This window comes from Neofelis nebulosa, chromosome 17, assembly GCF_028018385.1.
Source record: "Neofelis nebulosa isolate mNeoNeb1 chromosome 17, mNeoNeb1.pri, whole genome shotgun sequence".
Classification (NCBI taxonomy): Eukaryota; Metazoa; Chordata; class Mammalia; order Carnivora; family Felidae; genus Neofelis; species Neofelis nebulosa.
The window spans coordinates 6,616,443-6,631,641 of NC_080798.1; the positions used below are offsets into that span (position 1 = coordinate 6,616,443).

A 15,199-nucleotide genomic window follows, 5' to 3' on the forward strand; every position below is an offset into this window, starting at 1 on the left:
GAAAGGAGTCTGTGACCACTAAACCAGCCCTGCAAGAAATTTTAAGGGGGACTCTGTGATGGGGAAAAAAGATGAAATTAATTAATTTAATTAAATACCAAAAGCAACAAAGACTAGAAAGGACCAGAGAACACCACCAGAAACTCCAACTCTACAAGCAACATAATGGCAATAAATTCATATCTTTCAGTACTCACTCTAATATCAATGGCCTCAATGCTCCAATCAAAAGATACAGGGTAACAGAATGCATAAGAAAACAGGATCCATCTATGTGCTGTTTACAAGGGACCCACTTTAGACCTAAAGACACCTTCAGATTGAAAGTAAGGAGATGGAGAACCATCTATCATGCTAATGGTCAACAAAAGAAAGCCGGAGCAGGCGTACTTATATCAGACAATCTAGACTTTAAAATAGAAACTGTATTGGGGCGCCTGGGTGGCGCAGTCGGTTAAGCATCCGACTTCAGCCAGGTCACGATCTCGCGGTCTGTGAGTTCGAGCCCCGCGTCGGGCTCTGGGCTGATGGCTCGGAGCCTGGAGCCTGTTTCCGATTCTGTGTCTCCCTCTCTCTCTGCCCCTCCCCCGTTCGTGCTCTGTCTCTCTCTGTCCCAAAAATAAATAAAAAACGTTGAAAAAAAAAAATTAAAAAAAAAAAAAAAAAAAAAAAGAAACTGTATCAAGAGATGAAGAAGGGCATTATATCATAATTAAGGGGTCTATCCACCAAGAAGATTTAACAATTGTAAACATTTATGCACCAAACGTGAAAGAACCGAAATATATAAATCAATTAATCACAAACATAAAGAAACTCATTGATAGTAATACCATCACATTAAGAGACTTCAACACCCCACTCACAGCAATGGACAGATCATCTAATTGCAAAATCAACAAGGAAACAATGGTTATGAATGACACACTGGACCAGATGGACTTAACAGTTATATTCAGAACATTTCATCCTAAAGCAGCAGAATATACATTCTTCTCCAGTGCACATGGAACGTTCTCCAGAATAGACCACATACTGGGACACAAATCAGCCCTCAGCAAGTACAAAAAGATCGAGATCGTACCGTGCATATTTTCACACCACAATGCTATCAAACTTGAAATCAACCACAAGAAAACATTTGGAAAGGTAACAAATACTTGGGAGACTCAAGAACATCCTCCTAAAGAAGGAGTGGGCTACGGAAGCAGTTAAAGAGGAAATTAAAAAGAATATAGAAGTCAATGAAAATGATAACACCACAACCCAAACCTCTGGGATGCAGCAAAGGAGGTCATAAGAGGAAAGTATACAGCAACCCAGGCCTTCCTAAAGAAGGAAGAAAGATCTCAGATACACAACCCAACCTTACACCTTCAAGAGCTGGAAAAAGAACAGCAAATAAAACCAAAAACCAGCAGAAGTCAGGAAACAATAAAGATTAAAGCAGAAATTAATGCGATCGAAACCAAAAAAAAAAAAAAAAAAACAGAATAGATCAATGAAACCAGAAGCTGGTTCTTTGAAAGAATTTACAAAACTGATAAACCACTAGCCAGTTTGATCAAAAAGAAAAAGGAAAGGATCCAAATAAATAAAATCAAGAATGAAAGAGGAGAGATCACAACCAACACAACAGAAATAAAAACAATAAGAGAATATTATGAGCAATTATATGCCAATAAAATAGGCAATCTGGAAAAAATGGACAAATTCCTAGAAACATATACACTACCAAAATTGAAGCAGGAATAGAAACTGAACAAACCCATAACCAGTAAGGAAATCAAACTAGTAATCAAAAACCTTCCCCAAGGGGTGCCTGGGTGGCTCAGTCGGTTGAGCATCCGACTTCAGCTCAGGTCATGATCTCACAGTCCGTGAGTTCTAGCCCTGTGTTGGGCTCCATGCTGTCAGTTCAGAGCCTGGAGCCTGCTTCAGATTCTGAGTCTTCCTCTCTCTCTCTGCCCCTCCCCTGCTCACGCTCTGTCTCTCCATATCAAAAAAAATGAATAAACGTTAAAAAAAAATTTTATAATTAAAAAAAAAAAAAACCTTCCCCAAAACAAGAGTCCAGGGCCAGATGGCTTTCCAGGGGAATTCTACCAAACATTTAAGAAGAGTTAACACCTATTTTCTTGAACCTGTTCCAAAAAAATAGAAACGAAAGGAAAACTTTCAAACTCATTCTGTGAAGCCAGCATTACCTTGATTCCAAAACCAGACAGCAACCCCACTAAAAAGAGGAATGACAGACCAATTTCCCTGATGAACAAGGATGCAAAAATCCTCAACAAGATATTAGCCAACTGGCTCCAACAATACATTAAAAAAATTATTCACCATGACCAACTGGGATTTATACCTGGGAGGAAGGGCTGGTTCAATATCTGCAAAACAATTAATGGGATTCATCACATCAATAAAAGAAAGGACAAGAACTGTATGATCCTCTTAATAGATGCAGAGAAAGCATTTGACAAAATACAGCACCCTTTCTTGATAAAAACCCTCAAGAAAGCAGGGATAGAAGGATCATAAATCAAGATCATAAAAGCCATATATGAACAAGCCAATGCTAATATCATCCTCAATGGGGAAAAACTGAGAGCTTTCTCCCTAAGGTCAGGAACAAAAAAGGGATGTCCACTCTCACCACTGTTATTCAACATAGTATTGGAAGTCTTAGCCTCTACAATCAGACAACACAAAGAAATACAAGGCATCCAAATAGGCCAGGAGGAGGTCAAACTTTCACTCTTTGCAGATGACATGATACTCTATATGGAAAACCCTAAAGAGTCCACCAACAAAACTGCTAGAACTGATTCATGAAATCAGCAAAGTGGCAGGATATAAAATCAATGCACAGAAATTGGTTGCATTCCTCTACACCAACAATGAAGCAACAGAAAGAGAAATCAAGGAATCGACCCCATTTACGGTTGCACCAAAAACAATAAAATACCTAGGAATAAATCTAACCAAAGAGGTGAAAAATCTATACACTGAAAACGATAGAAAGCTTATGAAAGAAACTGAAGACACAAAAACACGGGAGAAGATTCCATGCTCCTGGAGAGGAAGAACAAACATTATTAAAGTGTCAATACTACCCAAAGCAATCTATATATTCAATGCAATCTCTATCAAAATAACACCAGCATTCTTCACAGAGCTAGAACAAATAATCCTAAAATTTGTATGGAACCAGAAAAGACCCCGAATAGCCAAAGCAATCTTGAAAAAGAAAACCAAAGCAGGAGGCATCACAATCCCAGACTTTAAGCTACACTACAAAGCTGTAATCATCAAGACAGTATGGTACTGGCACAAGAACAGACACTCAGATCAATGGAACAGAATAGAGAACCCAGAAACGGACCCACAAACGTATGGCCAACTAATCTTTGACAGAGCAGGAAAGAATATCCAATGGAATAAAGACAGTCTCTTCAGCAAGTGGTGCTGGGAACACTGGACAGCGACATGCAGAAGAATGAACCTGGACCACTTTCTTACACCATACACAAAAACAAACTCAAAATGGAGGAAAGACCTCAATGTAAGACAGGAAGCCATCAAAATCCTCGAGCAGAAAGCAGGCAAAAACCTCTTTGATCTTGGCCGCAGCAACTTCTTACACAACACGTCTCCACAGACAAGGGAAGCAAAAGCAAAAATGAACTACTGGGACCTCATCAAAATAAAAACCTTCTGCACAGCAAAGGAAACAATCAGCAAAACTAAAAGGCAACTGACAGAATGGGAGAAGATATTTGCAAACGACATATCAGATAAAGGGTTAGTATCCAAAATCTAAAAAGAACTTACCAAACTCAACACCCAAAAAACAAATAATCCAGTGAAGAAACGGGCAAAAGACATGAATAGACACTTCTCCAAGGAAGACATCCAGATGGCCAACCGACACATGAAAAAATGATCAACATCACTCATCATCAGGGAAATACAGGTCAAAACCACAATGAGATACCACCTTACACCTGTCAGAATGGCTAACATTAACAACTCAGGCAACAACAGATGTTGGCAAGGATGCGGAGAAAGAGGATCTCTTTGGCACTGCTGGTGGAAATGCAAACTGGTGCAGCCACTCTGGAAAACGGTATGGAGGTTCTTCAAAAAATCAAAAAGAGAACTACCCTATGACCGTGCAATTGCACTACTAGGAATATATCCAAGGGATACAGGTATGCTGTTTCAAAGGGGCACATGCACCCCTATGTTTATAGCAGTGCTATCGACAAGAGCCAAAGTATGGGAAGAGTCCAGATGTCCATTGACAGATGAATGGACAAAGAAGATGTGGTGTTTATGTATGCAATGGAGTATTACTCGGCAATCACAAATAATGAAATCTTGCCTTTTGCAACTACATGGATGGAACTAGAGGGTATTACGTTAAATGAAATTAGTCAGTGAGAGAAAGACAAAGTTCATATGGCTTCACTCATATGAGGAACTTAGGATACAAAACAGATGAACATAAGGGAAGGAAAGCAAACATAATATAAAAACAGGGAGGGCGACAAAACATAAGAGACTCTTAAATATAGAGAACAAACAGAGGGGTGTTGGAGGGGTTGTGGGAGGGGGGATGGGCTAAGTGGGTAAGGTGCAATAAGAAATCTACTGCTGAAATCATTGTTGCACTACATGCTAACTTGGATGTAAATTAAAACTTAATTAATTAAAAAAATAAAAACTGAATCTCCTATTGGAATTTCCAACTGCAATTCAACCTCACAGGTTTCATCCCTTCTTCCAACAGTTCCACACGTCTGTCTTCCTCCCCCAAAGATAGAACTCTTTGCAATTTCTGAAAAAGCAAATGCATGTACTTCCGTGCAAAATCCACCAATACACAAACGAATGAGAATTTTATAGAAGAAAAATCATCAGACCCTTTGGATCAGTGTTCCCAACCTTGGCACTACTGACCTGTGACCTAGATACGTCTCCGTGGTGGGAGTTGTCCTGTACATAGCAGGATATGTGTCTATATCTCCCACTCCACTATGTGCCAGAAGCAACCCGCACCTCACTCCTCCCCAAATGTAAAGGTCACTAAACACTGCCACATGATCTTGGGCCGGGCAGGGGATCGGGGGGAAACCACAGGAAAATTACCCTAGTTAGGGATCAGTGTTAGAGAGGTGTTAAGCAATTCTAACAAAAAATCACTTAATGAAAACTTTTGGTACAGAGGCATTAAATTATGTTAATCTTATAACCTAAATATTCAACTTGCCTTATTTTTCTAGATATGATTTCATTGTAATGCTTTGTAGACAATGAAACACATTACTACATGTAACATTGTGAACAGATTAAATGTTCTTAAAAAATATGGGAAAAAAATAGGGCTCCTGGCTGGCTCAGCCTATAGATCACAGATTCTTGATCTCTAGGTTGTGAGTTTGAGCTCCACATTCGGTGTGGAGATTCCTTAAATAAACAAACTTTAAAAAGTAAACAAATCTTTAAAAAAATACATGGGAAAACTGAAATGATTATTGTACAATTTTATCTTAACCAATACACTTTATTAACACGAGAAACTATCACTAAATTAAAAAAAAAATGCCTGTGGTCCTATAACAGAGTGAAATGCACGCTCAAACTTGTGATGTCAATATACGATAACCTTCACACGTTATTTTCCATACCTGACACCCCTAGGATACATATATTGCACTCAAAAGGTGACAATAAGCTGACACTCTCTAGAGGCTGTGTGATAACCACTTTTATTTATATGGGTTAAAGATATCTTTGTATGTCATCGAATATACATTTAAGGTGACAGTTCCAAAGGCTTCAGTCCCTTACACACATAATTCAAACATCTATCGTTGCCCGTTTAAAATACTTCCACTTGTTCGTTTTCAAACAAATCTGTGATGAAAATACCTTCACGTGTGCGCTGCGAGAATCTCTGAGACAAATCCGACCGTGAGAAGAATCGGCGGGCAACGTGGAGTGCAATTTTCAAGACTTATGCCGGGACATCGCGCCACTCCTCCAGAAGCACGCGGGTCCAGGTGAAGACACGAGTCAAGCGAGGTCCGGCCTCTGCACGTGGCTGGCAGCTCGGCTCTCCTCCGGCAGCGTCTGGGCCTGAGCGCTTGCACTTGCCACGTGGATCACGAGTGCTAGAAGCGGCGTGCTCGGTGCTCGGCCCACACTTGCGCCGGCGCCTGGACACCGGGCTGGCTCAGCCCCGCACACAACCAGACCGCAGCTGACGAGGCCTCCCAACAATGCTGGTCCTCACCCACCTCGCATTACGCCCGAGTCTCCGGCCCATCCTGCCCCCGTCACGCTCAGGACCTCCAGTCCACACCCGATCCCCCAACATCTGGACCCCTCGACCACCCCCACAAGATCATTTCAACCCAAGCTCACAGACCAGGGCTCATAGTCCGCTCTACCTGCAGCCACAAATGGAAGCACAAAACCCATCTTGGCACTAACACGCGCTCTCTCCTCTCCAGGTGGGTCCTGGAACTCGCTCATTCCACTCCCTTGCAGCCCAGGACCTCGTGCGTGCGCACCAAAGGGCGAACATCGCAACTCCCCTCAACCCCACCCCCACCCGGGAACCCAAATCCTTCCTCCATTCAAACCAAGATGCCCTCGAGGGCAGCACCGGGTGCTGGGACCCGTCACCGAAGACACACGGATAAAAGCGCCACCAGACTCTAGTGCGAATCTGTCCCTCTCACGCGACCCTGACACCCGCCTGTCGCGGGCAGGCTCCGGGCAGCCGTGAGCCCAGAGCCGAGCTGCCCTCAGCACGCGGTCCCGTCCCTCCCTGGGGCCCGCAAGCACCCCCAGGCCACCGCCAGCCCACACTCCCTGAGAACTAACCTTCCAGGAGGAGAAGCCGCAGCTCTAAGCCAGTTCCTCACCTGGAAGGGCCAAGGGCGTCTGCGGGAGCTCAACGGTCACCTGACCCTGCCGGACAGGCGCGCAGGCGCAACGAGGCCGTAGCCACGCCCACACGCCCATCCCCGAGCTCGCGCCTGCGCAGAGGCCGCCCAAGAAGGCCAACCCCCTCCTAGGACCTGCCACGTGCAACTGCGCGCTCAGGCTCCCCTGGAGGGTCCTCAGACTTCCCCTCTAGCAGCCGCTCCGTCCCCACGGCAATCACCTGTGCTGGTTCTGTTCCTTCCTCTTCATTTGCTACATGTGAGGAACCCACAGCATCTGTGTTGAGATGGGACGTTAGCGAGTAAGAGGGTCAGGTGTGCTCTGCCTGCTCTCTCTAGGGCTACCGAAAGGCGGATTGGGTGGGGGATGCTGTGGAAACCGAGTTCTGGGGAGAGAAGCAGCAGCACCACCAGAGACTCTGTTGAAAATGGTAATTCATCGGCCGGACCGCAGCTGTATCTCAATCTCCTAGAGTAGCGTTCTCCTGCAGACTCTGTTTCAACAGAAATGCAGGAGATTCACATACACATAACACTTTGAGAGGCAGCGTTTGGTTAACTGGTCCTCGACGCTAGCTTCTTGTTACCGTCACCTGAGAGATTTTAAGAACTACCATTTCCCGTGCCCACCCACTTCTGCCTCATAGATGGCCATCCTATAGCTGTGTACTCTCCTGGTGGAAGGGGCTAGTGAACTCTGTGGAGTCATTTTTACAAGGTCAATGTTCTTATTCAGGAGAGCTCATCCTCACGATTTATGCGTCTCCCAAAGCCCCATCTCCAAATGCCATCACACTGGGGATTCGATTTCACCACGTGATTGGATGGGCACTTTGTACAGAAGTTCTTAGTGGTCTGCAGTTGGTGGAATTCGCATGAGACAATGTCTCGAAGGGGTTAAAATCATGGTGGGAGAGGAGCAAGGAGATTATTTATATGTGGGGCAGTTGGGCCTTGGAGGAAGACAGTGCGATACAAGCTAGATACAGAATGTTAGGAGAGGAAACCTGGAGGAGACTGTGAAAGAGGTGAAAGAGACACAGGCAGTCGGGGCCAGCGAGGGTAGTGGGAGTGAGGTAGTGGGGAAAGCACATTTTCCTACATAATTTTCGTATGAATTGGCACTGAATTATTCGAACAAGTCCAAATTCATTAACTTCGATTGTGAAGTGATTTCAATAATAATTTATTTACATCATGGACTTCCTTTTACTTGTATCCCTGCATGTTCTTCCTAGGTATTTTTGTGTCATTCTGTTTATGTACAAATAACCTTAATTGGTTATTAGTTCAGTGGTCTGAAGATTAGGAAAGTACTAGTTTCTGGGTAGAGGAACTTCCCTGGGAAGTGAGGAACCCAGGGAGATACACATCCTTCCCCACTAATCCCTCACATGTCAGTACTCAGTATTTCCTGATGTCCTTCATAGGACATGCTGTCTACCTACAGGGATCAAGTGGGAAAAAGGCTGCTCACAAATACTCAGTCTCCTTACACAGTTCTAACTAGAAACTCATAACCATTTTTTTTTTTTTTTTTGTAATTAACAACTGGGGAAATTTTTGAGAAACATCTTCAGCTCCCAAGACTGTATTCCCAGTGTGGCTACAAATGAAATAATTGCAGTTGTGAGGGAGGTGACCTCACAGGATCACAAAGCTATATCACAGGGCCTGGCTGCCCCCCTCCCACACATGGACTGTCTGCCATGCCCTTCACACTGAGCCCCTCCTGGAAGCAGGAAGGAGTCGGTGAGGATTTCTCTTTCAATCTGAGAGGCAGTGTCTGTATCAAGAGTCTGGGTGAGTGATCATATCAGAAATCTTCTTTATATTAGCTGGTTCATTGTGAAAGCCATGCAGGAAGGTGGAATAATTCTGAGGCTTGAGCTGAGCTAGTTAAGAGGAGATGGGGTCCTAGCCCTTCACCAATCGCTGACGGCTCCTGATGCAATAAATGCCATCTCTGTTCATAGTGATTTCTTGGCGTTTAATGCAAGTAATAATACACAGAGATTTTTAAGTCCTTACAGACTGAGTTGTAAAATCAATTTGTTGTGCAGTCTACATTATAGGATTCATAGACTAAAATTTCAGGGTTACTAGAGGTGCATCTGTAACACCTCCATGCTTGCAGTAAAGAGTATGATGAATTTACAGGAATCATATGATCCTGTGCAGAAAGTGTATCCAAATGATAATGGCTTGAACTGAAAGGTTTCCTCTACCTTTGGATGTACCATGCAATTACTGGGGACAGTAACTGAGTCTCCACTGAAAACATCCATAAGCTGTTGATTATAGTGTAACTACATTCATTCTGAAAGTTAGGAAGTGAACAGGTAAGGAACAGTTGGCATAATTTTAAGTTCCGGGTGGCAGTTCTCAGGTTCATATCATCTTCTTTCCACCCATTTAAAAATTATTCTGCTATCAACACACAAACCTAGTACTTCGATTCATAAACTACATAACAATACGCACCTTGCAAATGCCATTTTGCGCTAATATCTTTTATGCTAGTATCTCTCACAAATCTTAGTTCTTAGTAGTCTTAACTCAGGTACTAAAAATTGTATCATCTGAAATTAATAATTTAGGTTTCTGCCTTACACTATTTTATCAGGCATTAGTGTTTCATGTTCCAAAGTTTATGGCATCACATGTGATCATTCAACAATTCCTGTGATTGCTGCCATTACACTTGGGTTCGTGACATAAAATCAAACTAGTCTTTCTTCTGCCATCGTAGTATCAACCTCCTCTTACATCCACTACATGTAACTAGTTACGGGACAGGTTCCTGCAGTAAACTACTGCCTGCAGTGCATGACATTCACTAAGATATTTAAGGCTTGACCCAGAATTGATAGTGTTCCATCAAATAAATCTTGACAAGTATATGGGAACTTGTTGTAATGAAAATTATATAATACCGCCACTCGAAAATCAACTACAAGGGGTCAAGTCAAAAGTAACTATAGACCTGGATTGTTAGATGGACACAGCTAACTAGCTGTCTAGCAGACCAATAGGACAGCCTGAAGGAGCAGATTTGGACAGATCCTTAACCTCTCTGTGTGTCTGTTCTGTTCATCTTTTAATTACAGCCACAGTAATGCCGACCTCATAGATGTGTGGAGCATGAAGAAGTTCTCACGTGAGTGCCTTCACAGGAGTGATTTTACATTTTAAGGGCTCTTGAAAAGTTCTACATTCAGCCCTCAGAAGCTGCTGTGAAAAGAAGACCTCAAGTAGGCGTATCCAAGGGGCAAGGAATGGAAAGCAGAACATAGTGGACTTCAGCTGACGTGATACATGTTGCGCATGTCTCATATTTCCATGCAGGAAGTTCTAGCCCAGGAGGCAACGGTCAGTGACTGGGACCAGAGAGAATGGCCAAGTGGGATCTGGCCATCGGCCTGATCTTTTTAACACAGACTACCGTTGGAATCCTGGGCAATTTCTCACTTCTTTGTCATTATATCATCCTTTCCTTCACTGAGTACAGGTGGAGGTCCACAGATTTCATTCATAAGCACCTGATTGGAGCCAACTTCTTAGCCCTAGTCTGTAAAGGAGTCCCCCAGACCATGGCAGCATTTGGGCGGAAACATTTCCTCAGTGACATTGGATGCAAACTTCTTTCCTTTCTTCACAGAGTGGGGAGGGGAGTGTCCATTGGTAGCATCTGCACCCTGAGCGTCTACCAGGCCATCACCATCAGGCCTGGGAACTCCAGGTGGGCAGAGCTTAAAGTCAAAGCGCCCAAATACATTGTCCCCTCGATTTTCCTGTGTTGGGTCCTGCAAATGCTGGTGAATATCATTTTCCCTATGTACTTAACGAGCACATTGAGCGATAAGAACATCACAAACAAAAAGCATTTTGGATACTGTTCTTCGGTTCGTCATGACAAAACTAGTGACTCACTGTACGGACTGTTGTTATCATTCCCCGATGTGTTATGTCTGGGGCTCATGCTCTGGGCCAGCAGCTCCATGGTTTTCCTTCTGTACAGGCACAAGCAGCAGGTCCAACATATTCGAAGAACCAACGCCTCTTCCAGATCCTCCCATGAGTCTAGAGCCACCAAAATCATCCTTCTTCTGATGAGCAGCTTTGCCTGTTTTTACACCCTCTCCTCCATCTTTCAAGTTGTTGTGGCTTTTTTTGAAAATCCCAGCTGGATCATCATGAATGTCACTGCATTTGTGTCTGTATGTTTCCCAACTGTCAGCCCCTTTCTGCTCATGAGCCATGACTCCAGGGTACCCAGGCTGTGCTTTGCATGGACAAGGAATATAAAATCCCCTCATCCAGGGCGCCTGGGTGGTTCAGTCCACTGAGCATCTCACTCTTGATTTTAGCTCAGGTCATGACACCAGGGTCGTGGAATCAGCATGGAGCCTGCTTAAGACTCTCTCTCTTTCAAATAAAAATTCTGTCTCTCTCAAATAAACTTAAACTTTTTTTTAAATAATAAAATCCCCTCATCTTAGGAGAAATATGTAAACTGTGTGTATTTGTATAACGTAGTTGCCGATTAATTCACCCCCTTCAGTGTTCTAAATAACACTATGAGTCAAAAGGGAATGATAAATAGGACATGCTGAGCATTTCTTCAAAATAAACAATAAATCATAATAACATTGTAATGAAATATATTTGTCTTGTAAATACTTATATAATTGAAGTTTTCCTAATACTTTCAGTAGAGGAGTTCAGAATTTATATGCAGTAATAAATGCCTGGTCTGGAAACAATCTATATTCCAGAGAAGTCTTCCAGTGTGTGGCTTTCAACCTAATGCAATAAATTTCCAAGAAATGCACCTGGCATGAAATTTGGGGAAAAGTCATACGAATATGGCTTAGCATGTGGCCTTGTCATGCCTTCAACTGAATATAATGTCCCCAGTAAATAATGAATAGCCTGGGTGGAGCTGGAGGAAAAATCCATTCTTGGGCAGTAGTGTCTCTGGGAGCCAGTTAGGAGTTTTGTAGGTAAGTCACACCCTTAGAGAGAGGGCACTGATTCATTTGAAACATGATGTTACAAAGGCAGATCACCATGTTTACCATATTTTCATGAGGAAATGGCCAGGATAAAGAGCATCGGGGCAAAGGAAAGTACAAAAACGAAAAACTGTTTCCACTGATATTTGAAGACCGTCAAGTGAGTGTTAACAATGTAAGCAGACATGTGTTGTGATCAGGAGAAAGTGGATTTTTCTCTATTATGTTAAGATGACCTGGGACGTTGGCAAGATGGGGTCTGGAAGGAAACGCTTGGGTCTCCCTCAGGGCACATACAGGCCTTGGGGTCATTTATTTACACGGAGCTTCAGCTGGAACCTCAAACTCCCAAGGTCAGCCTTTTCTTTGACCTCTTTGTCCAGCAACATTAAGAGCAACCAGCCAATGTTATCATGTTTATTAGTTTTCCAAAATTCTTTGCAAGTATCAAACACATGTTCACCCAGATACTTTTTTTTTTTAAGTAGCTGATTAGGAGCGTTGAGGGAAGATATTCCGTGATAGGTTATCAGTGCTCTCTTTTGCATTTTTAAATCTAAAGGGATTTGAAATCTAATTCTTTGGTTTCTACTCAAGAACCCATTCAGAAATCTCTTCCTTAAATCTTGTGTCTCTAGATTCACTCCTGGTAACAGTGGAATGATTAGTTGTTTGATATTCCTAAAATGGAATCCTATACAGCAATGCCAGGGGATGAATAATATGGAAGGATAAATTCCCAAACAACATAAGAAATGAAAAAAGTCAAATACAAAAGAGTTCATGCTCTATTATTCTACTATATAAAATACCAAACAGGCAAAAATAACCTATGCTGGTAGGGGTCCCAGCAGTGTTTACCCTATAAGTGGTGACTGAGAGGGACAGCAGATGGGGGCTTCTGGGGGTCTGATGATATTCTGTGTGTTGATGTCTGCGCTGCATGCAGAAATGTGATCAGTGGGCATAGTGTCGTTGATCTCTGTACCATATTAAAGGGCTGTAGGTATTTAAAAACATATATCACCAATAAAATCATGGGCTCTTGTGAGATTTATGCATAATGTCCTTACGTTGTCAAGAAACAGTTTAATGTACTAGCCAAAAAGACTGATTAGTTTTTCAAATCATGCTGAAATTTCTAGGTTGAAAAACCAACAAACACTAACGGTACAACTTCCAAAGGAAAGGGGTCAAATGTATGCTTGTTTGTAAGAGGTTTTTCAAGACCTACAGGAATTGAAATAGAAAATAAGAATAGTCAAAAATAAGAATAACATTGAAAATAAGAATTGAAGTAGAAAAGTGAAAAATATTGTATGGAATTTAAAACACTTTAACAATGTAGCACAGCAATTACATATCAGGTAACATATACTTCAAGGTTTGTCTTTATTATGATCGTCAAAAATGAGGAAAATCCGATAAATTGTCACAGCAAAGAGGAGTCAGAGGAGACATGATCACCAAATAAAGTTTCATTATATACATGATGTGCTCTCCGTTGGCAAGTTAGAGGCTTCAGTCTCAATCACCTTGTCTTATGCCAATATGTGTGGCTGTTATAACCCCACCAAATTGAGAGTCCTATTTTCCAGTGAAAATTAAAGTGAAAATCTATGGACAGGTTCACAGTGCTTAATCCATCCAGGAGTAAAGGAAAAAAATCCTTGTGTCGCTGGCTTCCCATCACATAAAAGGGGGTCTAACCCCTCCTGGACTCCTGGAGTTTGGGAGATGGCACAAATCTCTGTGAGTAATGAGTCTGTCATTTGGAACCTCTGCCAAAGGGAGGCAGAGCCCACCTAGAAGCCCCACCGGTATATGAATTTGGTGCCTCCACAACACAACTACACGATGTACTTTTTTTTTTTTTTTTTAGGTAGTGATTAGCTTTTTAGTGAGCTCTCCTCAAAACTCACTCTTAAAAACCAATTTTGGAAAGTGTCAACATGGACTCCATTTCTGACAAGGAAAGAAGGGCACCAAAATTCCATGTCCCCTGGAAAGTGCATATTCACAAATGAAGACAGATGGGTCCCAGCAACATGTCAGCTTGAGAAGAATCCGTGGGACCTATCCCTTTAGAGGAAAGTTTAAACTTTCCATGGTGTAGCCAAAGTCACCGGCACTAGGAAGTTTCAATTCTAAGACTGCCCTAAATGTATATCCTTGTTCACTGATGGTTTATGTAGGCTGCACCCTAACAGTGTCCTCTGGGCCACTGGGTCTGGTTAGTCTCAATGCCAGCTCTGCAGATCTGAAATCAGAGGCAGTTGTTTCCTTCATCGGTCGGTCACAGGTCAGATTCCTGGGCTGCTGCCAGGGGTCTAGCTGTTAAGTGTACCTCTTGGAAAACTGTGGCAGACAGATTAAGGACCGCCCTGCCTTTCTTGGGCTGCGATCTGTGGAGGAGGTCATGTGCATGAGGACCCGTTATCGAAACTTAGGTGTCCCCTTTTCATACTGTACTCATTGCAAAGAAGTCACTGTGTGCAGCCCACATTTACAATAAGGATTATATGTTCTACTTTCTTAAGGATAAAATTTCTACATAAACTATGTGGACTCTTCAGAAAAGGAGATATTTTTTTCTCTTTTATTCAGTGATTTCCTCTTATCAGTGTAGACTCCTGCACATCTGTTTGATACTGAGTTACGACCAATACTGCCTCTTCTGCTCTTGTTTAAATTCAAGGTGTTCCGGGGCGCCTGGGTGGCTCAGTCGGTTAAGTGTCCGACACTGGCTCAGGTCATGATCTTGCGGTTTGTGGCTTCGAGCCCCGCATCAGGCTCTGTGCTGACAACTCAGAGCTGGAGGCTGCTTCAGATTCTGTGTCTCCCTCTCTCTCTGCCCCTCCCCTGCTTGCACTCTGTCTCTCTCTCTCTCCCTCTCAAAAATAAATAAATATAGGGGCACCTGGGTAGCTCAGTCGGTTAAACATCCGACTTCATGGGGCGCCTGGGTGGCTCAGTCGGTTGAGCGACCGACTTCCGATCAGGTCATGATCTCGCAGTTCGTGAGTTTGAGCCCCAGGACAGGCTCTGTGCTGATGCCTTGGAGCCTGGAACCTGCTTTGGATTCTGTGTCTCCCACTCTCTCTGCCCCTCCCCTGCTCATGCTCTGTCTCTCTTGGTCTCTAAAAAATAAATACATGTTAAAAAAAATTTTTTTTTCACCCGCTCTTTCGGGTGACTCCTGTGTCCCTCTGACATAGCCCA

General features: G+C 42.9%; 1 protein-coding gene and 1 long non-coding RNA gene across 14 annotated transcripts in view; one reads left to right on the forward strand and one right to left on the reverse strand.

Moving 5' to 3' along the window:
* Positions 1-6,983, reverse strand: part of LOC131499938 (uncharacterized) — a 115,364-nt gene extending 108,381 nt beyond the window's left edge. For all 9 annotated transcript variants that reach the window (XR_009256105.1, XR_009256106.1, XR_009256100.1 and 6 more), the window contains exon 1: positions 6,898-6,983. This is a non-coding gene — a long non-coding RNA (uncharacterized LOC131499938). The remainder of the gene's footprint in view (positions 1-6,897) is intronic.
* LOC131499899 (vomeronasal type-1 receptor 4-like) lies at positions 6,434-11,505 on the forward strand. Of its 5 annotated transcripts, XR_009256090.1 has the most exons (3): positions 8,673-8,762; positions 10,070-10,331; positions 10,621-10,706. XR_009256090.1 is itself a non-coding variant. In XM_058708461.1 (2 exons), the coding sequence occupies exon 2, from the start codon at positions 10,355-10,357 to the stop codon at positions 11,306-11,308; it is 954 nt and encodes a 317-aa protein (XP_058564444.1). In that variant the 5' UTR covers positions 6,434-6,521; positions 10,070-10,354; the 3' UTR covers positions 11,309-11,505. The 5 variants fall into 5 exon arrangements, 4 of the variants coding, with proteins under 4 accessions (XP_058564444.1, XP_058564446.1, XP_058564445.1 ...); XM_058708461.1 differs by lacking the exon at positions 8,673-8,762 and adding an exon at positions 6,434-6,521 and having other exon boundaries at positions 10,070-11,505; XM_058708463.1 differs by lacking the exon at positions 8,673-8,762 and adding an exon at positions 6,663-6,731 and having other exon boundaries at positions 10,070-11,505.
* Positions 11,506-15,199: the final 3,694 nt, after the last annotated feature.

Coding starts and splice junctions, on each gene's coding strand:
- LOC131499899 (XM_058708461.1), top strand. CDS start 10,355: ATGGCCAAGTGGGATCTGGCCATCGGCCTGATCTTTTTAACACAGACT.